This window comes from Colobus angolensis, unplaced genomic scaffold, assembly GCF_000951035.1.
Source record: "Colobus angolensis palliatus isolate OR3802 unplaced genomic scaffold, Cang.pa_1.0 Scaffold57, whole genome shotgun sequence".
NCBI classification, from domain to species: domain Eukaryota; kingdom Metazoa; phylum Chordata; class Mammalia; order Primates; family Cercopithecidae; genus Colobus; species Colobus angolensis.
Genome location: NW_012119265.1, coordinates 12208418 through 12236034, shown reverse-complemented (window position 1 = coordinate 12236034; position 27617 = coordinate 12208418). Strand labels below are relative to the sequence as shown.

The 27617-nt window shown below is 39.8% G+C and overlaps 1 protein-coding gene across 1 annotated transcript in view; it reads left to right on the top strand.

Moving 5' to 3' along the window:
- The window catches only part of SGPP1 (sphingosine-1-phosphate phosphatase 1), a 40384-nt gene that overhangs the window by 9733 nt on the left and 3034 nt on the right, over positions 1 to 27617 (top strand). The window contains exon 4 of the mRNA XM_011961987.1: positions 21983 to 22072. Coding sequence (XP_011817377.1) covers positions 21983 to 22072 — 90 coding nt within the window. The remainder of the gene's footprint in view (positions 1 to 21982; positions 22073 to 27617) is intronic.

Here is a 27617-nt window from a genome sequence, read left to right as displayed (position 1 = left end):
CTCCTGCATCAGCCTCCTGAGTAGCTAGGATTACAGGCGCCCACCACCATACCCAGCTAATTTTTCTTTTTCTTTTTTTTCTTTTTGAGACAGAGTTTCACTCTTGTTGCCCAGTCTGGAATGCAAAGGCCCGATCTCAACTCATTGCAACCTCCACCTCTCAGGTTCAAACAATTTTCTTGCCTCAGCCTCCCGAGTAGCTGGGATTACAGACGTGCTACCACGCCCGGCTAATTTTTGTATTTTTAGTAGAGATGGGATTTCACCATGTTGACCAGGCTGGTCTCGAACTCCTGACCTCAGTGATCCACCTGCTGCAGCCTCCCAAAGTGCTGGAATTACAGGTGTGAGCCACCACACCCGGCCTAAATTAATTCTTTTAATACTCATGAAATCCTGTATTTTCACTAGTTTGCAAAAGAAACTGAGGCAGAGGATGGTTGACTAACTTGCCGAAGATTACTCAGCAAGTACATACCTTACAGAGCCTGGATTCAAACCCAGGCACTTTGACTGCAAAATGATGCTATACTACTGATCATGTTGTTGCTTCTCTCTGTCTTTCTCTTTCTCTCTCTCTCTCTCTATCTATCTATATATATATATATATTTTTTTTTTTCCTCTTCTTTTCTTTTCTTTTCTTTTTTTGAGATGGAGTCTCACTTTGTCACCCAGCCTGGAGTGCAGTGGTGCGATCTCAGCTCACTGCAACCTCCATCTCCCGGGTTCAAGCAATTCTCCTGTCTCAGCCTCCTAAGTAGCTGGGATTATAGGCACGTGCCAACATGCCTGGCTAATTTTTGTATTTTTAGTAGAGATGGGATTTCACCATGTTGGCCAGGCTGGTCTTGAACTCCTGACCTCAAGTGATCTGCCCACCTTAGCCTCTTAAAGTGTCCATATTAATACATTTTACATTTTATGTGTATATATATATATATATATATATGGAGAGAGAGAGAGAGAGGGAGAGGCAAACAGAGAAGGAGAGAGAAAATGCTGTCTAATTTTTGTCACATTTGCATGCTGTTCCAATATATTAATATGACATAATTTAATAAGTTGACTATTTCTATACATGTATTTATATATTTATTTATTTTCCCAGAGCTCCCCTCAAGAAATATTCCAATACCTTTAGTTTTCCAGTTGTTTGCTAGTATAATGACACATTGACTGTTTATTGGAACACATTACTATGTCAAAGAATATATAGGCATTTAAATTTTAACAGATAACGTAAAATTGCCTGTCATAAAGACTACTAACTTACATTCCTCCCGGAAATGTATGAGAGTATCTGGTTTCCTATGCTCTTACTGTTGCAGTATGTTATCAAATTTATTGATCTTCCTCAAAATAATTTTTCTGAAATTTTTAAAAAATAATTTTTACGTGGCCGGGTGTGGTGGCTCATGCTTGTAATCACAGCACTTTGAGAGGCTGAGGTGGGCAGATCACCTGAGGTCAGACATGGAGAAACCCTGTCTCTACTGAAAATACAAAAACTAGCTCGGTGTGGTGGCAGGCACCTGTAATCCCAGCTACTCGGGAGGCTGAGGCAGGAGAATCGCTTGAACCTGGGAGGCGGAGGTTGCAGTAAGCCAAGATCATGCCACTGCACTCCAGCTTGGATGACAGGAGCAAAACTCCATCTCAAAAAAAAAAAAAAGGTGTATATATATTATATATATATATATATACATAATATATATATAAAACATGTATGCTATATATAAAATATATGTAATATATAAAATATATAGTATATATTATATATAAGTAATTTTAACATTGTATTTAATTTGAATTAATCTTATGAGTAAAGTTGAAGAACATTCCATAGGTTTATTGACCACTTATGTTTCCTTTTCTGTGAGCTGTCTATTCAAAGCGTTTCTCTTATTTTTTTCAGTTAGATTATTGGTATTTTACTTACTGATCTTTACAGATTTAAAAAAAATTTTATTTCTATGGGTACCTAGCAGGCATATTTTTATAGGGTACACGTTGATTTTTAAAAACTGTATCTTTTTTAGTGGTTGCTTCACCTTAAAATAATACTATACTAGTTCAAGTATAGCATCAGAACCTTGCAACAGTATGTTTCCACTTTTCCCTGCTCTGCCTTTGTCATGCATTTATATCTACATATGTCCTAAGACTCACAATTCATCATTATTATTTTTGTATAATGTTCCAATATATGATATAGAATGTCCTAATATGGTTTTGGAATTATAAAAGCTAATACAGTTTTATACTTTTTCTCCTACCTAAAGAGCCTCTTTTCACATTTCTTCTACTACAGATCTGCTGGTGATAACATTTCCTTAGCTCTTTTATTTGGAAAATATTTTGAATTAATTTTTGGAAAAATATTTTCATGAGATACAGAATTCCAAAAATGAAGAGATACAGAATTCAGAATTCTAGGTTGATAGTTTTGTTTTTTCTCTTGGCACTTCTTTTTTTTTTTTTGAGATGGAGTCTTGCGCTCTTCCCCAGGATGGCATGCAGTGGCCTGATCTTGGCTCACTGCAACCTCCACCTCCTGGCTTCAAGCAGTTGTCCTGCCTCAGCCTCCCAAGTAGCTGGGACTACAGGCGAGCACTAACATGCCTGGCTAATTTTTTTGTAATTTTAGTAGACATAGGGTTTCACCGTGTTGGCCAGGCAGGTCTCAAACTCCTAACCTCAAGTAATCTGCCCGCCTCAGCCTCCCAAAGTGTTGGGATTACAGTTGTAAACCACTGTGCCCAGCCACTTTTGGCACTTTAGTACTATGTTGTACCATTGCCTTCTGGCTTGCATAGTTTTTGGCAGAAATCTGCTGAAATTCTTATTTGTGATCCCCAGTACTTAATATGTATTTTTTTTATTCTGGCTGGTTTTAAAAATTTCTCTTTTTCCCTAGTTTTGAGCAATTTAAAAATGATGTGCTTTAACATGCTTTTTTCTTTATATTTCTTCTGCTTTGAGGTCATTGAGCTTGAATCCATGGGTTTGTAGTTTTCATTATATTTGGAAGATCTTCAGCATTATTTTTAGAATTTTTTTCCTCTCCCTTCCCCACTTCCATTCTCTTCTTTTGAAATTCCAATTTCAGGCTTAGTGGGATGGCTCACGCCTGTAACCCCAGCACCTTGGGAGGCCGAGGCTGGTGGATCACGAGGTCAGGAGATCAAGACCATCCTGGCTAACACAGTGAAACCCCGTCTCTACTAAAAATACAAAAAAAATTAACTGGGCGTGGTGGCGGGCGTCCCAGCTACTCAGGAGGCTGAGGCAGGAGAATGGCATGAACCCAGGAGGTGGAGCTTGCAATGAGCCGAGATCACGCCACTGCACTCCAGCCTGGGTGACACAGTGAGACTCCGTCTCATAAAAAAATAAAAAAAGAAATTACAATTTCATGTGTTTTAAACTGTTCATTCACAGGTCACTGAAGCTCTATTCTTTCTTTTTCTTTTTTCCAGCATTTTTGCTTTCCCTGCTTCCTTTTTTACAGTTTCTGTTGCTGTGGCTTTAAGTTCACTTACGTGTTCTTTTGCAATCTCTAATTTTCTGGTAATTTTATCAAGTAGGATAGTGTATAATTTCAGATTCTGTGTAGTTTATATCTAAAAATTGCATTTGGGTCTTTCAAAAAATCCTCAGTTTCTAAGCTCATTATATTTCTATATTCTTGAGTAAGTTCAGAAGATTTTTAAAAATTATAATTGGGTCCTGGGCACAGTGACTCACACCTGTAATCCTAGCACTTTGGGAGGCCAAGGCAGGCGGATCACCTGAGGTCAGGAGTTTGAGACCAGCCTGGCCAACATGGAGAAACCGCATGTCTACTGAAAATACAAAAATTAGCTGGCATGGTGATGGGTGCCTGTAATCCCAGCTCCTTGGGAGTCTGAGGCAGGAGAATTGCTTGAACCCAGGAGGCGGAGGTTGCTGTGAACTGAGATTGTGCCACTGCACTCCAGCCTGGGTGACAGCGTGAGACTCTATCTCAAAAAAATATATTATTGGGTACAGAGTCTCACTGTCACCCAGGCTGGGGTTTAATTGGGAGATCTTAAACCCAAGAGCCTCGAACTCTTGGGTTTAAGGGAACCTCCTGCCTCAGCATCCAGAGTAGCTAGGACCGCAGGTACGTGCCACCATGCCTCATTTTTTTTTAATTTTTTAAATTTTTTAATTTCTAATTTTTTGGTTTGTTTTTTTGAGTCAGAGTCTTGCTCTGTTGCCCAGGCTAGAGTGCAGAGGTGCAATATTGGCTCACTGCAACTTCCGCCCCCCAGATTCAAGTGATTCTCCTGCCTCAGCCTCCCAAGTAGATGGGATTACAGGCGCTCGCCACTGTGCCCAGGTAATTTTTGTATTTTTAGTAGAGATGGGGTTTCATCATGTTGGCCAGGCTGGTATCGAACGCCTGGGCTCATGCTGTCCTCTCACCCCGTTTTCCCAAAGTGCTGGGATGACAGAACCTTGCCCAGCCAATTTGTAAGATGTTTTATAGCAGTCTTAAGGTATTTATCTTCTAATTCCATCATATTTGTCATCTTTCTGTGTTTCTAATATTTCTCCTGATTATAGATCATATTTTCCTAACTCCTTGCTCGGTAATTTTTATAGAGTTTTGGATTTTGTTGTGTTTCTTTACATAGTCTTGGACTTTGTTCTGGTGTACAGTTAAATTACTTGTCAGTTTAAATCCTTCTAGGTTTGATAGGATGGTCCAGAATAATCGTAGGCTAAGGCTAATTTAGCCTCACTGCTTATATGATAACCTTCTAACCATTCTACCCAATTCCCTCTTCACTGCTTGATGGGAAAGCAATTGCAAGCTTATATGAGCTTTGGGAATTGTTTGGCCTGCTCCTCTCCAGTAGTTTTTTCTCCACTCTGGTGGACTTTCTCCCCATGCATGCACAGATTAGTACTCAGCCAGCAGCTTCATGAGTTCCCTCTACACATCTCTAGGGCTCAGTCTCTGAGATTTATCTCTCCAATACTCTGTCCTGCAAATTACAGCCTTTTTGGCCTCTGAGAATACTAGTCTTTCTCCCCTTAACTCAGGGAAACTCTGGACTCAGTTTTGATTCTTCCTCCTGTGCTCTACAGCCTGGAAACTGCCTCTAGCAACAGGATAATGCAATCACAGGGCTCATTGTTTCCCTTTTCTCATGGATATGAGTTTCACAAGAAAAACTCTCAAAAAAAAAAAGGGAGGATTTATTCGAAAAACATATAAACACACAACAGAATGCTTCATAAGTCACTTTAAACAATAAAATAGGCAATAATAACATATTTTTATGAGCATACTCAGGTATACTAATGACAGTTGCACAGGTACAACAGTTATGAGCAGATGAACTGTATTCATAAAGAAGGTCATTGGCGGGGCGTGGTGGCTCACACCTGTAATCCCAGCACTTTGGGAGGCTGAGGCAGGCAGATCACCTGAGGTCAGGAGTTCGAGACCAGCCTGGCCAACATGGTGAAACCCTGTCTCTACTAAAAATACAAAAATTAGCCAGGTGTCATGGCATATGCCTGTAATGCCTGTAATCCCAGCTACTCAGGAGGTTGATGCAGGAGAATTACTTAAACTCAAGAGGCAGAGGTTGCAGTGAGCCAAGATCACACCATTGCACTCCAGCCTGAGCAACAAGAGCAACACTCCGTCTCAAAAAAAAAAAAAGGAGGTCGGCGGGGAACAGTGGCTCATGCCTGTAATGCCTGTAATCCCAGCACTTTGGGAAGCTGAGACAGGAGGATAACTTGAGCTCAGGATACCAGCCTGGGCAACATGGTGAAACCCCATCACTACAAAAAATGCAGAAAGTTAACCAGGTGTGGTAGTGTGTGCCTGTAGTCCCAGCTACTCTGGAGGCTAAGGTGGGGAAAATCACCTGAGGCTGCAGTGAGCTGTAACCACATCACTGTACTCTAGCTTGGGCAACTGAGTGAGACCCTGTCTCCAAAAAAAAAGTAGAAGGAGGTCAAGGCTGGCCATGGTGGCACCTGCCTGTAATCCCAGCACTTTGGAAAGCCAAAGCAGGAGGATCACTTGAAGCCAGGAGTTCGAGACCAGCCTGGGCAAAAAATCAAGACCCTGTCTTTACACAAAATTTAAAAATTAGCCAGGTGTGGTGGTATGTACTTGTAGTCCCAGATATGGAAGCTGAGGTGGGAGGATCACTTGAGCCCAGGAGTTGGAGGCTGCAGCAAACTATGATCATGCCACTATGTCTTAGCCTGGGAGATAGAACGAGACCCTGTAAGTAAAAAAATGAAAATTTAAAAATAAAGAGTTAAAAAAGTGAAGTACAAACATGTATCACTATGGCTGGTAATTGTGTGCACTCCACTTTATTAACTGTGATCATCATCTGAAATACCATGATAGACAACCTGAGCCTTTTGATGAGATCCATCAAAAACCACATGGGCCAGCTACCACACGTGCAGTCACCCAAAGAGTCAAGATCTCAAGAAATTTTATCTTTCACAAATGCAGATGTACATCACTTCATTTATTAAGTTTCTACATTTTTACCTTGAGAACCAGGGAAGCTCATGGTGTAACTCCCAGTCCATGGCTGAAAGCCTCAGGATCTGGGTGGTTGCTGGTGTAAGTGTGTGCTAGAATCCAAAGGCTGATGAGCCTGGAGTTCTAACATCCAAGGCAGCAGAAGAAAAGCCTGTCCCAACTCCCAAAGAATCCAGTTCACCTTCTGGATGTGTTCTCTCTGGGCCTCCTGCAGATTAGATGGTGCATGCCAACACTGAGGGCAGATCTTTCCCATCTGGTCCACTCTGACTCATACACTAATCTCCTCTGGAAACATGCTCACAGACACACCTAAAATGATACTTTACCAGATTTCTAGATATTTCTTAATCCAGTCAAGCTGACACCTAAAATTAAGTCCAAAAATTCAAACCTTGTCAACTTCACACCTATATGTATGAACTATACACAATTTCCACGTAAAGACAATAGCAAGAAAATACTTCACCTAACATGATACAGCTACCCCATGTACAACCAAAAATGTGCTAATTTCTTCCCTAGAATTTGGCTTTCAACTTCCAGGATTTTAATATTTGGGGTTTGTAATTTTCAGGATTTTAGATATTAGAGATTTTAGACTTTAGAGATTTTGATCTTTCAGGATTTCAACGTTCAGGATTGTGTCTTTTGGGGTTATGACTGACACCAGTTCTGACATAGACTGTTTAAGCCACAGAGCCTAAATAGTTGCTCTCAGGCTCTTTACAAAAAGCTTTGCTAAGTCCCTGACTTAGATAGTGTCAATGACAGTAGAGAGAAATGGGTGAATTTGATAGATATTAAGAGGTAGAATTGACAAAACATGGTGACTAATTGGATATATCAGTAAGAAGGAAAAAAGTATTGTTCTGAGGTTTCTTGCTTGGCAAGCTGAGAAGTAGTAGTTTGGTTTATAGAAATAGCAAATATTGAAAGTGGGTCAGATTTGGGGAAAGTGGCAAGGGCATGGAGATGACTTCAGTTTTAGGTATGTTGAGTTTGAGGTGTCTGTAAGTCATCTGGAGCTGTCCAGGAGATGGTTCTATACATGAAAGATCAGGACTGGTTTCGTGTCATCAGCATATAGGTGCAATATGAGGTGGTGAGAGTGGATAATATTACCCTGAAAGAGTACACACAGAAGAAGAGAGGGTCTGCTGGGCACAGTGGCGCACGTCTGTAATCCCAGCACTTTGGGAGGCTGAGAAGGATGGATTGTTTGAGCCCAGGAGCTCAAGACCAGCTTGGGCAACATGGTGAAACCGCCCCCCCTCCTTTTTTTTTTTTGAGACAGAGTTTCATTCTTGTTGCCCAGGCTGGAATGCAATGGCACAATCTCGGCTGACTGCAACCTCCACCTCCAGGGTTCAAGTGATTGTTCTGCCTTAGCCTCCTGAGTGACTGGAATTACAGGCATCTGCCACCATGCCTAATTTTTTGTATTTTTAGTAGAGATGGGGTTTCATCACATTGGCCAGGCTGTTCTCGAACTCCTGACCTGAAGTGATCCACCCATCGCAGCCTCCCAAAGTTCTGGGATTACAGGCATGAGCCACCGTGCCCAGCCAAAACCCCATTCTCTATGAAAAATACAAAAAAATTAGCTAGGCATGGTGCCATGTGCCTGTAGTCCCAACTACTTGGAAGGCTGAGGTGGGAGAAACACCTGAGCCTGGGAAGTTAAAACTACAGTGAGCCATGACGGCGCTAACTGCTCTTCAGTTTGGGGAATGGAGTGAGATCTCTTCTCAAAACGAATAGCAGAGGCTCTAGGAAAAGAATCTTTAAAGATACCAATATTCAAAGAATGGATAGAGTAAAAAGAACCTGAAATAGACTGGATGTGGTGGCTCATGCTTGTAATCCTAGCACTTTGGGAGGCCGAGGCTGGAGGATTGCTGAAGCCCAGGAGTTCAAGACCAGCCTGGGCAACATAGTGAGACCCGGGTGCTACAAAAAAAAAAAAAAAAAAAAATTAGCCAGGTGTTGCAGCTCATGCCTGTAGTCCTAGCTGCTAAAGAGGCTGAGATGGGAGAATCCCTTGAGCCCAGGAGGTCAAAGCTGCAGTGAACTTTGAAGGCACCACAGCACTCCAGCCTGGGCAACAGAGTGAGACCTTGTCTCAAAAGAAAACAGAAGAAAACCTGTAACAGAATATGAAAAATAGCAGTTTGAGAGGTAAGACTATATCTTAGGGATAGTCTATGTGTGTGCTGGGGGTTCTAGTAAAAAACTTACTTGGACTAGCTTAAGCAAAAAGAGGACATTTATTTGAAGGCTAGAAGGGGCATCTCATGGAAGCCAAGGGTAAGAAAGTGCTTTTGGACCTTCTGAGGGATTGGAACCAGACTCTGGACCCCTATCAGAACTAAAGGTCCACTCTCAATCTTTGTTTCTTAGCGTTGCATGGTCTCTTATTTCTGCTGCTTTCTTCTCTCTCTCTGTTTTCATACACACATGTCTGCCTCACTTATAGCTCCATTTTTATAAGTTCAAGCACACAGTAGAGACTCTCTTTCTGACTTTATTTGCAGCTACTTTTAGAAAAAAGTATCTGATTGGCTCAGCACAGCGAATGGTTTTGCTTCCCTAGGGCCAAGTGTCCATTCCTGATCCAAGTAGCTGTGGTCAAGGGAACAGGATCACAGGGGATGGGCATGTCTCCAGGGCCATGCTGCTGGGTCCAAGTGGGGGAAGTTTTCAGAAGAGAGGGGTGTAGATTGGACAGTATCATAAAAAGAATGTGGTACAGAGGGAAGCTAGAAGTGAAAGTAAGAGAGAGGGTGTTTCTAGAAAAGAAAAGTAGTTAACATTGTTATTCTGCTAAGAGAACAAGCAAGATAAGTACTGAAATTTATAGAAGACTTAGAAAAATTTAAAAATTTAAAAAAAAATTTAAATTAAAATAAAAGAAAAAGCTAATGTTAATTTTTCATTTCCTTACAATTTGGAAATAGTTGGGACCATATTATATGTGGAGTTTATTATTTTTATTTAATATTATATGTGATTATTAATTTTATATATCAGTTTATTTGAGTAAAGCTACTTAGATTTTTTTTTTTTTTTTGAGATGGAGTCTTGTTCTGTTGCCCAGGCTGGAGTGCAGTGACGTGATCTTGGCTCACTGCAACCTCTGCCTCCCAGGTTTAAGCCATTCTCCTGCCTCAGTCTCCCCAGTAGTTGGGATTACAGGCGCCTACCACCACGCCTAGCTAAGTTTTGTATTTTTAGTAGAGATGTGGTTTCACCATGTTGGCCAGGCTGGTCTGGAACTCCTGACCTCAAGTGATCTGCCTGCCTTGGCCTTCCTGGGATTATAGGCCTTGACCACCATGGCCAGCCAAAGTCCTCAGATTTTTTATCAAAAATGATCAAAACATCTATTCTAGATGTTTTTCTGAAGGTAGTTTTTAGATGAGTTTAACATTTAAATCAGTGGACTTTGAGTAAAGCACATTACCCTCCATAATGTGAGTAGGTCTTATCCAATTAAATGAAGGCCTTAAGAGAAGAAAGACTGACCTCCCCCAGAGAAGAGTGAATTCTGCCAACAGAATGGTTTCAGACTTGAGCTACACATTAACTCTTTCCTGGGTCTTCAGCCTTTTGGCCTGCCCTGCAGATTTTGGACTTGCCAGCCTCTACAATTGCATGACCAATTCCTTAAAACAAACTTTTCTCTGTATATGTAGATATACATATCCTATTGGTTCTGTTTCTCTGGAGAACCTTGAGTGATACATTATGTAATGAATTTTTCTAGGAACATAAATTCCTAGAAAACAATCTTAATGGCCAGGCACAGTGGCTTACGCCTGTAATCCCAGCCCTTTGGGAGACTGAGGTGGGCGGATCACTTGAGGTCAGGTGTTCAAGACCAGCCTGGCCAACATGGTGAAACCCTGTCTCTACTAAAAAAAAAAAAAATTAACTAGCTGTGGTGGTGGATGCCTGTAATCCCAGCTACTCAGGAGGCTGAGGTGGGAGAATCCCTTGAACACAGGAGACAGAGTTTGCAGTGAGCCAAGATTGCACCATTGCACTCAAGCCTGGGCAACAAGAGCGAAACTCTGTCTCAAAAATAATAATAATAATAATAAAATCTTAATGAAATAATAAAATCTTAAGGAAATTTAAAAAATATTCCTATGAAATAGTTTTTATACTGTAGGGTTATGATTATTATAGGTCTTAGTATCCCCATTTATAGATGAGGAAACTGAGATGTAAAGAGATTATGTGACTAGCCCTAGCCCATGGTCCTGCAACTGAAGAAGTAGCTTTTGGGGTGTCTCCCTAGTTTGCAACTCTCTAAAAGCTCCCCTTCCTATAGGGAAGCTGTATTTTCTTTACATGATCTCGTCCCTTAGGATTTGAGAAGAGGTGCAGAGTCTGAGCTGGTTTTCTCAATGAGGAAGTAAATTCAGAAGCCTTTGTCATGTGGACTGAAAGGCAGAGAAGCTGGTCTGCAGAAAAAGAAAAATGAAGTGGAAATACAGAAAGAAAAGATGGTCCTATGACTGTTCTGTTTATAGTTGTGGTTTCTTCTCCAAGCTTAGCCTCATCCCACCTTAGGGTTCTGCGAGACACTCTCTATCCTTTTAATACATCTCCTTTTTTCCTTCTTAAAATAATCTGAATTGGTTTCCGTTATCTACGTATTTGGAGTTCCAATATAATGCATGAAGTAAATGGTGATAGGTCTATATAGCTCTATAAACTCATATTTTAACTACTACATTATAACCAATAAATTTGATTTATAATTATCGTATGTTATCAATAATTTTATGGCAAACATTTAGAAATATGAATCCTTACCCATGTTTCTATGTCCTTAGTATAGAATTCTAGGATTGCTGGGTCAATATTATATGAACAATACACAGAGCTCTTCTGTGTATTGACAAAATGCTTTCCATAAAGGTTGTATCAGTTTTCATTACACTAGTAATGTATGAGAACAAGGCATGTCTATCTTTAATGTGCTATTATTGTCATCTGTTTACATATATACTATTCATTCCTAGAATTGAACAGAAATTCTTTCCTGTGCCTGCCTCCCGTATTTAAGTTACTCTGAAAATTTTAAATTGTATTAAAGACAGTTTTTATAATTGTTTTAATTGCAAGTGATTTTATTGACTTAATTTACTATCTTCAATGAATGTAAATGGAACATGCTAAAATATACAAAGTAATTCTTACTATGTATAACAGTGAGAAAAGTATATCAGAAAGATAAAAGCCCTTTGGTAGAGTAACTGAAGGAAACGTTTAATAAATTTTCTTGTGATCAAGGATGTGCAGTGAAAAGATTAGATAGTGGTATGAAATTTAAAACATCTAGGATGTCATGTGATCTGTTTTGAGTTTGGTACATTTTTATGTATTTGAAAATAATGTGAAGGACTTGTAATTTTTACTTTCTACTCTCTTTATAAGATCTACAGATTTAATTTCAGCAAAAACATTCTTATTAGAGGAAATACATAAATGCCACAGATACAGCTCAACATTCTCTATGAAAACGAAAACCGAAGCCAGGAAACCCCTGCCAAACTTAAAATTGTTACCCATTTGTGTAATGATAAAAGTATAAAGTAAGAAGCATGATAAATTGGAAAAAGAATTAGAATAGGTCACTAGAATATAATACTAAATGTTACTTAGCATCCATAGGTCTGTTCTTTAACTGTAAAGAGAGAAGGATAGAATTAATAGGCCTTTTTTTTTTTTTTTTTTGAGATGGAGTCTCACTCTTGTTGCCCAGGCTGGAGTGCAATGGCATAGTTTCAGCTCACTGCAACCTCTGCCTCCTGGGTTCAAGTGCCTCCTAAGTAGCTGGGATTACAGGCCTCCACCACCACACCCGGCTAATTTTTTGTGTTTTTAGTAGAGACGGAGTTTCACTATGTTGGCCAAGCTGGTCACGAACTCCTGACCTCAGGTGATCCACCCACCTTGGCCTCCCAAAGTGCTGGGATTACAGGTGTGGAACTACCATGCCCAGCCACAATTAATATTTTTAAGATCTCTTCTACCTCTAATTAAATGAAATTTTTATTTAGCCTTCATTCTAAGAAAAACTTAAAAAATATTTGATACTCTGCTTGATCCTAAGGATAAAAGAAATTAAACAACACACTTTGAACAACTTTATATATGAAGGGCAGCATAGTATAGTAGTTAAGAGCTCAAGACTCAGGAATCAGACTTCCTGTACTTGAATCACAGATCCATAACCTGATAGCTGATTGACTTTGGGCAAAAACTTGACCCCTCTGTGCCTCAGTTTCATCTATGAAATGAGGTGAATTAGAATAGATACCCCATACAGTTGTTCTGATGATTACATGGATTAATATTTATAAAGATTTTAGAATAGCACCTGGTATGTAGTAAATTGTATATCAAATAAAAATTATTAACCTCTCAGTAAATTATAAATTCATATGCATTTCTCCTATGTCTGCCTAGAATTGAATTTTGGCTTAAAAAAAAGTGTAGCCAAATTAACGGTCAGAAATAAAGGTTTGCTGGCTGGGCGCAGTGGCTCACACCTGTAATCCCAGCACTTTGAGAGGCCAAGGCGAGCGGATCATCTGAGGTCAGGAGTTCGAGACAAGCCTGGCCAATATGGCAAAACCCCATCTCTACTAAAAATACAAAAAAAAATTAGCCTGGTGTGGTGGCGGGCACCTGTAATCCCAGCTGCTCGGGAGGCTGAGGCTGGAGAGTCATTTGAACCCAGGAGGCAGAGATTGCAGTAAGCTGAGATGGGGCCATTGCACTCCAGCCTGGGGGACAAGAGTGAAACTCCGTCTCAAAGGAAAAAAAAAAAAAAAGGATTGCTGTTATAGCCAGTGAGTACCAAGAAAAAAAGAAAGATTGGGTTAGGTAGGAATAGAAAAGAAGTGGAGAGAGTTTCTGATACAAATATGTATCAGAAACAAGAGAAAGGTCAGTTAGATTGCTATGACTGAGGAATGGGGGGAAGAGATAGTCCCCCTAGTTCTGACTTTTTATAAAATAGAAACTAAGCTCTTACAGAATTGCTAAATTTACTAATGTGGAAAAGGCAGAATTTGAGTTTGCTATTATAATGCGTTTTGCATTTTGAAAATTATTGTACTTAATGAGCTTACCACACTCACTTTTTCCTGAGTGCCAAGGCAGCTATACAACTGTTGTCACCACAGACTAAATTTCTTCTCAACCCTGGAGGTTTGAATAGGGATTAAAAAAAAAAATCTGCACAAAATCCACACAAGACATTGGAGAAGTTTTCTCGAGCCTCGAAGATGATGAGGCTGGATTATCCAAGACATTAAAAAAAATACTTCAGTAAGGGCCTGGTGCAGTGGCTCTTGCCTGTAATCCCAGCACTTTGGAGGCCAAGGTAGACGGATCACCTGAGGTCGGCAGTCCAAGACCAGCGTGGCCAGCAGGAGAATCGCTTGAACCCAGGAGGTGGAGATTGCGAGGAGCCGAGATCGCGCCATTGCGCTTCAGCCTGGGCAACAAGAGAGAAACTCCATCTCAAAAAAAAAAAAAAAAAAATCAGTAGATAATGAAGAAGTACTAATGACTTGGAAACTGCCTGGAAGTCTATATTTATTGGTTTCTGGAGAGGGAATCAGGAATTTCTTCCTCATCATCTGGAATGCTGGGGCCTGTCTGCAGCTCTGACATGTTGCAAGCCTTGCTTTTTCATCACAGATCCTTTCCTTCATAGGAACTGGAACACGGGTCCTGTTTTTTTAACGTAAGATTATATCAACTAGTATGGTAGTAAATAGCACTTCCCTTATTATGGTTTTTGATATAAAATATATATGTTATGTTATGTTATGTTATTTTGAGACAGAGTCTTGCTGTCGCCCAGGCTGGAGTGTAGTGGTGTGATCTCGGCTCACTGCAAGCTCTGCCTGCCAGGTTCATGCCATTCTCCTGCCTCAGCCTCTCGAGTAGCTGGGACTACAGGCGCCCGCCACCACACCCGGCTAAGTTTTTTTTTTTAATTTTTAGTAGAGATAGAGTTTCACTGTGTTAGCCAGGATGGTCTCAATCTCCTGACTTCATGATCCGCCCACCTCGGCCTCCCAAAGTGCTGGGATTACAGGTGTGATATAGAATATGTTTTTAATTATAATGTGTGTGTGGTGAGTTCAGTTGCTAAGTTGATTCTTTGTAACTTAAGAGTTCGAAAGAGAAACAGTAATAACACTGACATCAGATGCGAATAGGTCAAAACCATAGATTGAGAATGTTTTAAATTATATTTTTCTCATTTAATGTGTACATTAAATGATTATATATAGGTCAGTTTTTTTGTTGTTTTTGTTTTGTTTTGTTTTGTTTTTGAGAAGGAGTCTCACTTTGTCGCCCAGGCTGGAGTGCAGTGGCATGATCTCATTAATTGCAACCTCTACCTCCCAGGTTCAAGTGATTCTCCCACTTCAGCCTCCCAAGTAGCTGGGACTACAGGCGCATGCCACCAGGCCCCGCTAATTTTTGTATTTTTAGTAGAGACAGGGTTTTGCCACGTTGGCCAGGCTGGTCTCAAACTCTGGACCTCAGGTGATCCACCCATCGCAGCCTCCCAAAGTGCTGGGATTCTGTTTCTTAAGTTTACTCAAAAGGATTTTCAGATTGCAGTTTATTATGGTGGGTTTCACAGATGCTGTTAGAACTAAGGATTAACACAGCCCATGTTTCAGGCCAGGAACTGAATGATACTTTGGCCTTTGACACCATGTTTTCATGAATATAATATGGTGAGACTGGTGGCTGAAGGCTGAAGGCTTATGTTTACTTCATTCAACAAGTATTAATTGACTGCCTACTATGTGCCAGACACATAGTAATACAAGCAGGAGAGAATTGCTGGTGGCTTAGAGCAGGTAATAATGGTAGCGTTAGAAGTGGTCACATTCTGGATATGTTTATTTTTGTGGTTTTTTTTGTTTGTTTTTTTTAACTTGAGGTAAAACTTACATAAAACTAATAATTTTTTTTTTTTTTTTTTTTTTTTTGAGACGGAGTCTCGCTCTGTCGCCCAGGCTGGAGTGCAGTGGCCAGATCTCGGCTCACTGCAAGCTCCGCCTCCCGGGTTTTTGCCATTCTCCTGCCTCAGCCTCCTGAGTAGCTGGGACTACAGGGGCCCGCCACCTTGTCCGGCTAGTTTTTTGTATTTTTTAGTAGAGATGGGGTTTCACCGTGTTAGCCAGGATGGTCTCGATCTCCTGACCTCGTGATCCGCCCGTCTCGGCCTGCCAAAGTGCTGGGATTATAGGCTTGAGCCACCGTGCCCGGTCTTCTTTACCTATTTCATGGTCTTGACATTCTTATTGAAAAATCAGTTAACCATAGATATATGGGTTTAGTTTGGGGCCCACAATTCTATTTCACTGGTCTGTATGTCTGACCTTATGTCAGTACCACACTGTTTTGAATACTGTAGTAAATTTTGAAATCGGAAAATATGAGTCCTTCCACGTTGTTCTTCTTTTTTAGTATTGTTTTGGCTCTTCAGAACTTTTTGCAATTTCATATAAATTTGAGGATCAGCTTTTCAGTATCTGCAAAAATGCAATTAGAACTTTGACAGAAGGGCTGGGCATGGTGGCTTAGGCCTGTAATTCCAGTGCTTTGGGAGGCTAAAATGGGAGGATCACTTGAGCCCAGGAGTTTGAGCCCAGGAGTTGAACCCAGGCAACATAATGAGACCCCCATCTCTATAAAACATTAAAAAATTAGCAGGGTATGGTGGTGCACACCTGTAGTCCCAGCTACATGGGAGGCTGCAGCAGGAGGATCGCACGAGTCCAGGAGTTGGAGGCTATGGTGAACTATGATTGAACCACTGCTAGGTTATACTCCAGCCTGGGTGATAAAGCAAGACTCCATTCCCCACCCCCAACCAAAAAAAAAAAAAAAAAGAGAGACTTCAATAGGGATTACGTTGACTATAGATCACTTTAGATAATAGTGCTACCTTAACATACTAAGTTTTAATGTATTATGTCTTCTAATCCATAAACATGAGATGTCTTTTCACTAATTAGGTCCTTTTTTTTTTATTTTGAGACAGAGTCAGTCTCGCTCTGTTGCCAGGCTAGAGTGCAGGGGTGCAATCTCAGCTCACTGCAATCTCCGCCTCCCGGGTTCAAGCAGTTCTCCTGCCTCAGCTTCCCAAGTAGCTGGGATTACAGGCGCACGCCACCATGCCCAGCTAATTTTTGTGTTTTTAGTAGAGATGGGGTTTCACCAGGTTGGCCAGGATGGTCTCGATCTCTTGATCTTGTGATCTGCCTGCCTCGGCCTCCCAAAGTGCTAGGATTATAGGTGTGAGCCACATCTGGCCTTAATTAGGTCTTTAATTTCTTTCAGTAATGTTTTATAGTTTTCAATGGACAAACCTTTCACTTCCTTAGTTAAATTTATTCCTAGGTATAGGTATTGTATTCTTTAGGATGCTACTGAAAGTAGAATTATTTTTCTTACTTACATTTTAGGATTTTTTTATTGCTAGCGTATAGAAACACAGCTGATTTGTGAGTGTTGATCTTATACCCTGCAACTTTGCTGAATTCATTTATTAATTCTAATATGTTTTCTTTATGGATTATTTGGATTTTCTATCTTTAGGATCACTTCATCTGTGAATAGGGATGTAGTAGCCCCCCTCATCAGCAGAAAATATGTTCCACGACCCCCAGTAGGTGCCTGAAACTGTGGATGGTACTCAACCCTATATATACTGTTTTTTTCCTGTACATATGTATCTATGGTAAAGTTTAATTTATAAATTAGGCACAGTAAAAAAAAAAAAGAAAAGAAATATCACTTTATCTAATTTGTTATTTCCTTTTGTCATTAAGATCTGTAATCTTTTTTGTCTGCTTACTGATGAAATTCTTTACTTTGACACTTAAAAGTTCAGAATTCTGTTATTCAATGGGGAGTAAATATGAAAGTCATGTCAAAACTGGATCAAGTGTTCCCCAAAATGTTTTGTTTTTTTTAAATTTATTTAATTTTTTTTTTTTTTTAAAGACAGAGTCTCACGTCGTCACCCAGGCTGGAGTGCAGTGGTGTAATCTCAGCTCACTGTAACCTCCGCCTCCCAGGTTCAAGTGATTCTCAGCCTCAGCCTCCCAAGTAGCTTGGACTACAGGTGCATGCCACTACACCTGGCTAATTTTTGTATTTTTAGTAGAGACGAGGTTTCACCCTGTTGGCCAGGCTGGTCTTGAGTTCCTGATCTCAAGTGATCCACCTGCCTCAACCTCCCAAAGTGCTGCTGAGATTATAGATAGGCATGAGCCACCGTGCTTGGCCCCAAAATGTTTTTTTCCATAAAAAAATCTAGAGAACCTATCATAAAGGTAGAGACTAATGACCAAAAAAAGTCAATCAATAAAAATGACTTATTTTGTTTTCTTTAATCACCTCATCCCAGTGAAATCTGAAGGTGCCATGGAGCAGAGGAAAAGAAAGCCTCAGCTTCTTTAGCCTCTGCATCTGGCTTGAGAACATTCCAACTCTCCTTTTTAAACACCTTGGACATAGTAAAATTGAATAAATGTGGGTTAAGTCATACTTGGTTTCATTGCTCCTATTGAAAAGCTCTACCTTTCCCCTCCCTACCTTCAGCTCTAGCTTCTGAGACTCTATAGGTGATTTTTTCTTGAGTCTGTTATGTATAAATAACTCTTATCGGTAATTTTGTACATTTTTACTTCCTTATAGGGTCCAAGTTAAAAAAGAGAAGGAAGCATAGAAAGATTTTTTTTAAGTTGATTTTTTTTTTCTTCTTTGGTTTTCCTTTTTTTTTTTTTTGGCTGTAAACTGCTTTTTAAAAATTAGATTTTAGGCCGGGTGTGGTGGCTCAAGCCTGTAATCCCAGCACTTTGGGAGGCCGAGATGGGCGGATCACGAGGTCAGGAGATCGAGACCATCCTGGCTAACATGGTGAAACCCCGTTTGTACTAAAAAAATACAAAAAAAAACTAGCCGGGCGATTTGGCGGGCGCCTGTAGTCCCAGCTACTCAGGAGGCTGAGGCAGGAGAATGGCGTAAACCTAGGAGGCGGAGCTTGCAGTAAGCTGAGATCCGGCCACTGCACTCCAGCCTGGGCAGCAGAGCGAGACTCCGTCTCAAAAAAAAAAAAAAAAATTTAGATTTTAAAGATTTTTAAAGACTTTAAAGGTTCAAGTCCCTGCTGTAGAGACAGATACCACTGTTATCTCTCAACCAGATTATACCAACAGCCTCCTAACTGGTCTCCCCGTTTTCAGCTTGCTCTCTTAAAATTTAATCTCTACATAGCAGCTTTACTCAAAACCCTGCAGTGGCTCCCCATTTAACAGTAGAAGCCAGATTTCTTATGGTGGCCTCCCAGGCTCTACTTGATCTGGCCACCCATTACCTCCCTAACCTCTTCTACTTACTCTCTCTACTATGGCCACAGCTAGCCTCAGCTAACCTCCTTGCTAGTCATACTTGGTGATCAGATACTTTGTTCACTGATTCCCCTGCCTAGTATATGCTATTCCCACAGATAATCTGCTTGGCAAGTATACTCACCTCACCTCCATTCCGTCTTGCCTCAGTCTCAACTTCTCAATAAAGCCTATGTTGACTATCTTCTATTTAATACTGTAACCTGCCCCATTTGCACTCTGAAATTCGACCCTATTTTTATTTCTGTTTTAATTAAGATAGGCTTGTTTATACGGTGGCAGTGACTTAATCCCCAAATTGCAATGACTTAACACAACAAAATTTTGTATCTTGGCCAGGAGTGGTGGCTCATACCTCTCATCTCAGCACTGTGGGAGGCCAAGGCGGGTGAATCACTTGAGCCCGGGAATTTAAGACCAGTCATGGGCAACATGGTTGACCCTGTCTATGCAAAATATTAGAAAAAGAAAAAATTAGCTGCATGTGGTGGCACACCTCTAGTCCCAGCTACTCCGTAAGCTGAGTGAGGTAGGAGGGTCACTTGAGTCTGAGAGGTGGAGGTTGCAGTGAGCCAAGATCACGCCACTGCACTCCAGCCTGGGCAACAGAGTGAGACCCTGTCTCGGGAAAAAAAAAAAAAAATTCTTGTGTTACAAATCCATTATGCGTTGGCAAACAGCTTTTTCCACTTTGACCCACAAGGACCTAGGCTGATGGAAGCTTGCCATCTTGTGATGCATCTCAACATGTGGTTTCCCAGGGTCACATATATAGGAAAGAGAGAGTTCAAAGGAAGATTGAAAGTGGCATAAGTCACTTTTTTCTGCAGCTCACTGACCAAAATTAGTTGCATGACCCTAATGTAAGTGAATCCAAAATGTAGGAGGAGCACAAGGAATAAATGAGCATCACTATTTCTTCAACATATGTTCTCTTTTTATTTTTTCCATACTACCTATCAGGTTTTATTATATGATTTATATATTTTATATAACTTATACATATTTACATATCATATCATTTGCATACTTTTGTGTTTATTATTTAGTGCCTCCTCTAGCAAGAATAGAAACTTATGCTCCCAGAAAAGAATATAATTATTCTCCCAAGGAATATTTAGAATGTAAAATTAGTAAAACTTGATTATTGGTTGGATACAATGGCTAAGGAAAGAATTTGGGATAATTCATGTTTCTCATTTGGATTACATGGTTTTTGGTGTTTCTAAATGAAATAGGGAATATCAGAGGAGGAACAAGTGTGGGTGATAGGACATGAGTTTGGTTTGAGGTGTAAATGGGTTTACCGCCATAGGGACCTCAAGGTGGAGATAATGTGCAGAGTTGGATATATGGTTCTTAAACCCAGGGAAATGGGTAGGTCTTCAGCATGCCTAGTAGTAGTTAAAAAATCAGAAAGGGGGCCAGGTGCATTGGCTCACTGTGCCTGTAATCTCAGCACTTTGCGAGGCCAAGGTGTGTGGATCGCTTGAACTCAGGAGTTTGAGATCCCATCTGTAGTCCTAGCTGCTTGGGAGCCTGAGGCAGGAGGATCGCTTAAGCCTGGGAGGTTGAGGCTGCAGTGAGCCATGATTGTGCTGCCGAACATCAGCCTCAGTGACAGAGTAAAACCCTGTCTCAAAAAAAAAAAAAAAAAGAAGAAAGGAAAAGGTAAGACTGTCAGTAACTACTAAGGACAGAATCCTTCTTTATACTAATGTTTAAAGAACAAAAAGAGGAAGATACGCTCTTGTGTGGGAAATGCAACAAAAAAATGGTGAAAGGGGAACCAGGGGAGTATGAAGCTATGACTATCAAGGATATTTAGAGTTTCAAGGAGAAGGTCAGGGACCATGTTAAATGTAGTAGATATGTAAACAACAACAACAACAAAAAAACAACTCTACCTGTAGTTCCAGCTACTCAGGAGGCCAAGGCAGGAGGATCACTTGAGTCCAGGAGTTGAAGGTGGTAGTATGCTATTATCACACCTGGGAATAGCCTCAGTACTCCAGCCTAGGCAACATAGACCCTGTCTCTCTATAAAACAAAACAAACCACCAAACAACAACAATTGTGTACTAAATATTTTCTACTCTTGTTACAAGCTTACTTAACTCCTTTGCTCCTTTATTTCAACCCAACTTCCCTAACCACCTTGGCTTCAGTTTCATTGAGAAATTTGAAGTCATCAGGCATAAGCGGCCCCAAATGTGCCCTCCCTTCTTCCCTTTACAAACTTACCACCGTGCCCATCCATCCTCTCCTCTTTCCCTCCAATCTCAGGACATTTCACAGCCAACTCTTCCACTAGTGCCATTGATAACCAAGAATTGTCTACACTTTCTGTTTATGCTTTTTCCCTTTTATGATTTCTGCTCCTAGTATTCCACGAAAATTTTTCTCAGTAAGGGGACTATTTGAAATTTTAGTCGATGGGCGAAAGTGAAAAGCTAAGTACAAAGTGTTGAATACTGAATACAAGGTAGGGGAATAGCAATATAAATTGCAGATAGCAGTCACTGATGAAGTGAGAGGGAGATAATGCCAATCCTCCTCCCCAGACAACTGAAGACATTTACATGGACCAGATTCAGGTACTATTCCAGAGGCCCTTTCATTTTGGCGGCCATATTAAAAGTATGTCTCTTACCTGTCCTCCTCCTTCTATACCATGCCAGTGATTGAATCTTCATTGTAGAAGCAGAAATGAGCCAGTTCCCACAATAAAGAATGTAGACACATGAGATTTCATTCATCTGTGCAAAAGTATTTCTTGAATGTCTGCTATGTGCCATACTCAGGGTTAGGTGCTGGGAATATAATGGGGAGTAAAAACACAAATTTCTTGTTTTAGTGGAGTTTACAGAATAGTGATTTGATTTGTCTTTTATTTGTTTATATCTAACTTAAATTTGTTTAACTAATTTTACTTTTTTTCCCCTTTAGTATCCTCTTATATATGGACTGATTCTTATTCCCTGCTGGTGTTCTCTAGTATGCCTAAGTAGAATATACATGGGAATGCACTCCGTTCTGGTAAGGAAAATGTTGTCTTCTTAATACTTTGTTTTTTATGACATTGACAGTCAATTTTATAATTTTTAATCATTTGCAAACTTACCTGGAGCCTAAATGAGAAAATATTGTAAGTCTTCTGACTTTGTTTTGTGAAAATATCAACATGATAGTTTATGAAGTATTAATGTAGTAGTCACATATTTCATAGAAAGTTTCCAGCAATCACAGTAGCCAAGTATAATAATCAAAATAAAATTTCTTCCTCCTTCCAGTCTCACTTTTATTTTTCTTCACAATCTTTTCTGTCTCTCTCCTATCACTGAGTCAAAACCAGCAATGTGACTACAGAAACCAACGAGAGCTCCTAAGTGTTGTTGAAGAACCAGTGACTAGGAACTATGTGAACTTAAACGTTCCAGGTGCCATTTGTATTTACATATTAAACTCTGCTTTTCTTTCCCATCAGTATGTTAGAACTCACAGTGGACGTTGTGTTTTGAGAATGCAATCGGTTCCCAAAGCAGCAGCACAGGGACCCTGTACTATTTGCAGCCACACCCATCCACTTTCTTCCTCTCTATCCCTACTGACACCCCCTTAGCTCTGGCCTGCAACATATCTGACTAGATTACTGTGATAGCGTCTTAATTAGTAGCCAACTTCCAGTTTGACACTGCTCCACCAGTATTCAGTCTGTTTAATAGACTTTCCAAAACACAAATATGATGCCATACTGAATTATTAGGTTTCCTCCAATGCAAAGGGTTTCTTACCTCCATAATTTTACAAATGCTATAACATTTACTTGGAATGTCCTTTTCACTTTCTTTACCTTAACTATCCCATTCATTCTTCAAGACTCACTATAGATGTTCTTAACCCCTCAAAGCCTCATTACCTTCCCCATCTTCTCTTTCTCAAGACTTGTGAGGTAACCCTTCCCCACTTATCCTAAATTGCAATTGCTTTTTTCCTTATCTGTGAAGTATACTAGACTCCAAGTTCCTTGAGAACAGCAACTGTGTGTTTTAACTCTACCTTTAGCATCCAACGTGGTGTCTCATGAGGCATCTATGAATGAATTATGTATTATCATGGAGATAAAGGATCAGAAAAAGAGGTGGAGAAATTCATGGAATTCTAGTTTCTAATGGGTCATATCAGTTTTTTTCTTGTCTTTAACAACTTAACATTTTTAGAATTTTTTTCTCATATTATTTCATTTGCTTATTTCATAGCTATAGAAATGTTGGTTTCTATTTCTCAAATTTCTTGCTTCCAGCACCTGCTCCTTCACAGATAAATTTCCAGAAGTCCCAAACACTATTTTATTTTGTTGGGAGGCAGGGTGTGCTGTAATTTTTGGGTTGGTCATTGTTTCTAGGTTTTTAAAATTTTAATTTTAGATTCAAGGGGTGCATAAGCAGATTTGTTTGCAAAGGTATATTGTGTGATGCCAAGATTTGGGCTTCTATTGATCCTGTGATCCAAATGGTGAACGTTGTACCCAACAGGAAGTTTTTCAGCCCTTTCCTCCCTCTCTCCCTCCTTTTGGAGTCCCTACCAAACACTTTTTTTTCTTTTAGAAGCAGAGTCTTGCTCTGTCGCCCAGGCTGGAGGGCAGTGACGTAATCTCAGCTCACTGCAGCTGTCTCCCAGGTTCAAGCGGTTCTTGTGCCTCAACCTCCTGAGTAGCTGGGATTACAGGCATGTACCACCACACCCGGCTAATTTTTGTATTTTTAGTAGAGACAGGGTTTCGCCATGTTGGCCAGGCTGGTCTCGAACTCCTGACCTCAAGTGATCCGCCCGCCTCAGCCTCCCAAAGTGCTGGGATTACAGGTGTGAGCCACCATGCCAGGCTGATACTGTTCTTTTTTAAAAATGAAATGTTTAGTTGGGTTAGTCAAATATCCAGGATGGACAACATCTGTTCTTTTTTGTTTGCTTGCCTTTTTAGAGACAAGGTCTGTCTCTAAAACAGACAGCTCTGTCACCCAGGCTGGAGTGTGATGGTGCGAACATAGCTCACTGCAATCTCGAACTCCTGGGCTCAAGCGATCCTCCCACCTTAGCCTCCTGGGTGTCTAGGACTACAAATATGCACCACCATGCCCAGATAATTTTTAAATTTTTTGTAGAGATAGGGTCTAGCTATGCTGCCCAGGCTGGTACTAAACTCCTGGTCTCAAGTGATCTTACCACCTCAACCTCTCAAGGTGCTGGGATTACAGATGTGAGCCACTATGTCCAGCCTAACACTAAGAGTTTTAACAATGGTTATTGTTAGGTAAAAACTGCTTGTTATTGTTTATCTATAATTTTTACTTTTTCTGTAGTGAGCATGTATTAAATGTGTATTTTAAAGAAAGAAGATAGATACTTCAAAAGTCATCCCTAATCATAGCTTTTATAATAAAAAACAATGTATTATAACAATACATTTTGTTGTCAGAGACTCTGTTGTTATCACTGTCGTGTTTCAACTAGAACCAGGACACCTGAAATACATTATAGTTAAAATAAAAACAAAAAAGCCATTATGAGATAGGAGACCTGAATTTCAGTCTCAGCAAATCACTAGCCTCTCTAGGTTTGATCACTAGAAATGAAAAAAAAATTCAAATTTAATACGTAATGAATCTTCATTAAATGTATGGTATTTAATATTGTCTCTACCATAAATTGATGATAACCTGGAGTGTTCCTTTTAGATCTGTAATTAACAAATTTTAGGGTATAAGAGTTATTTATAATAATAAATAGCTAAAATTATTTGCTACATTTCCTTTTAGAAAATTTGCTACTTTGAGCTCTTTGTTACCTTTAACATTAATTGTTCTTTATTGCATACTTTGTGCTGTAATACTTAAAACCACTTAGTTATGTATTTTAATGTTATCCATTATATTGATATGAAAATGATAGCCAACATGGTTATGTCATAAATTTGAATGTTTCTTTTTCTGAATCTATTGGATAGAAGTTCAATATACCCTATCTAGGGAAATATAAATAATTTAAAACTCGAACAGAAAAGGAAGCAGATTTGTATAGTTGCGTAGCAATCTAAGTTTTGTTTTGTTTTTTTTCCTGATCAGACAAGGTGTGGAACAATCTAAGTTTAATATTCATGGAGCTATACACAAAAAGTAGAGGACAGCAGATATTGGATTTTTTATGTCAGTTGATACATGAGAAGTTATTATTTTAAAGAATTCTTAATGTTAAAGGGATCAGACATAACCATTTAAAGATATTTAATGAATTTTTTCCTTTTTTTTTTTCTTTTTTTCTGAGACAGGGTCGTCTTCTGTTACCCAGGCTGGAGTGCAGTGGCATAATCTCTGCTCGCTGCAAGCTTTGCCTCCTGGGCTCAAGCAATCCTCCCACCTCAGCCTCCCAAGTAGCTGGACCACCATGCCCTGCTGATTTTTGTATTTTTTTCTTTTTGGAAGAGATAGGGTTTGGCCATGTTGCACAGGCGGCTTTCAAACCCCTGAGCTCAAGCGATCCACTTGCCCTGACCTCTCAGTTTGCTGGGATTATAGGCATGAGCCACTGTGCCTGGCCAATTTTTTCATTTTTTAAGGTACTATAAGAGAAACGTTTTACAGAATTGAGCATATGCTTATATCTATATTATGAAAAATACATAATTTAAAAAAATACCTGACTGGGCACAGCAGCCCACACCTATAATCCCAACAATTTGCAAGGCCAAAGCGGGAGGAGTAGTCCCAGCTACTCGTGAGGTCAAGGTGGGAGGATTGCTTGAGCCAGGAAGGTTGAGGCTGCAATAAGCTGTGATTTTGCTACTGTACTCCAGCCTGGGCAACAGAGCAAGATCCTATCTAAAAATAAAAATAAAAATAATGAATAAAAAGCTAACTTCAGAACTGTTAACACTTCCTTTCACTTAACCTTAGAGTAAATATGTATGGCTTTATATAAATAACTCATCAATTGTCATTTGTCTAAAACATCTGACTTGATATAAATTCTATGTGAAAAGTACAAAGTTTAGAATATTTTCACTTGAGCATATAACATGAAATTTTAAATCACTCATGAAATTTAAGATAAAAAATAAAGCAACAGCTTTTATTTTTGTAGCCAAAATCCTATGGGTATTTCCCAAGACTTGTACCTTTAATTACAAGGTAGACAAGTAAGGGTAAGATAGCAAAGAAAGGGAATATAACCTCATAAGATTAAATTATTTTGGCAATTTGTGCTCTGGAATATGAAGAATTGGCTAGGTGCAGTGGCTCATGCCTGTAATCCCAACACTTTGGAAGGCCGAGGCAGGTGGATCACTTGAGCCCAGGATATCTGGATCAGCCTGGACAACATGGCAAAACTCCATCTTTATTTAAAAAAAAAAAAAAAATATAAAAAGTTAGCCAGGTGTGGTGGTGTGCGCCTGTGGTCCCAGCTACTTGGGAGGTGGGAGGATGACTTGAGCCCAGGAAGTCGAGGCTGTGGTGAGCCATGATCTCCCTTCCAGCCTAGGCCATGGCCATAGAGTGAGATCCTCTCTCAAAAAAAGAAATATGGTGAATAGAGGTTTGACAGTCACATCATTTGAGATCTCCATATCCAAATGCGTGGTCAGAGTTTGAGTCACTTGTGAAATCTTTGAGTAACTGAAATAAAATCCAGTTGATCAGAATTCTTTGGTAATTTTTAGTATGTATCAGTGAGTTTTCTCGGAAGACATCCTGTTCAAAAAAAAATGTCGAGGCTGGGTGTGGTGGATAATGCCTAAATTCCAGCTTTGGGAAGCTGAGGTGGGTCACTTGAGCCCAGGAGTTCAAGACCAGCCTGGGCAACATGGGGAAAGCCTGTCTCTACAAAAAAATGCAAAATATTAGCCAAGTGTGGTGACTTGCACCTGTAGTCCCAGCTACTTGGGATGCTGAGGTGGGAGGATCAATTGAGCCCAGGGGGTTGAGGCTATAGTGAGCTATGATCACGCCACTACACTACAGGCTGAATGACACAGCAAGACCTCTATCAAAAAAAAAAAAACAACAAACAAACATTCAGTTTCTCTTCACTCCCAATATTTAATTTCTGATTCTCAAAATGTTAATTTTTGTAACAACTGTGTTAAGTACCTTCAGTGTAAGAGGTTAAATAAGCAGGTGTGTGACCTTACTCCAGTTTTCATTATTTAAAAACTGGTTGATTAAGGTAACCATAAATTTCCATCATATTTGCACACTTTTGAAAGGGAAAAAGGTGCTTTTAATACCTGTCCTGGGGACAAGAGCAAAGTGGCACTCTCAAAAGGCAAGCTGTTTCATGTTGATTATTATGATTAAATGTGACAATAATTGTAAAGTATTGAAGCGGTGTTTTTAGTACAGAAAGTTATTATTCTCCAAAAATGCCTTAGGCCTGGTTCAATAAATTATATATCATCTGCTTCTCTTATAGAGCTCTTGTCAGGCAGGATTACGTAGTCAATGTGATGAGTCTAAAGAATACCTTAACTGTCTTTTTCTTTCTTCCTTTCTTCTTTTTTTTCTTCCTCTTTTTGTTTTTTATTTTTAAA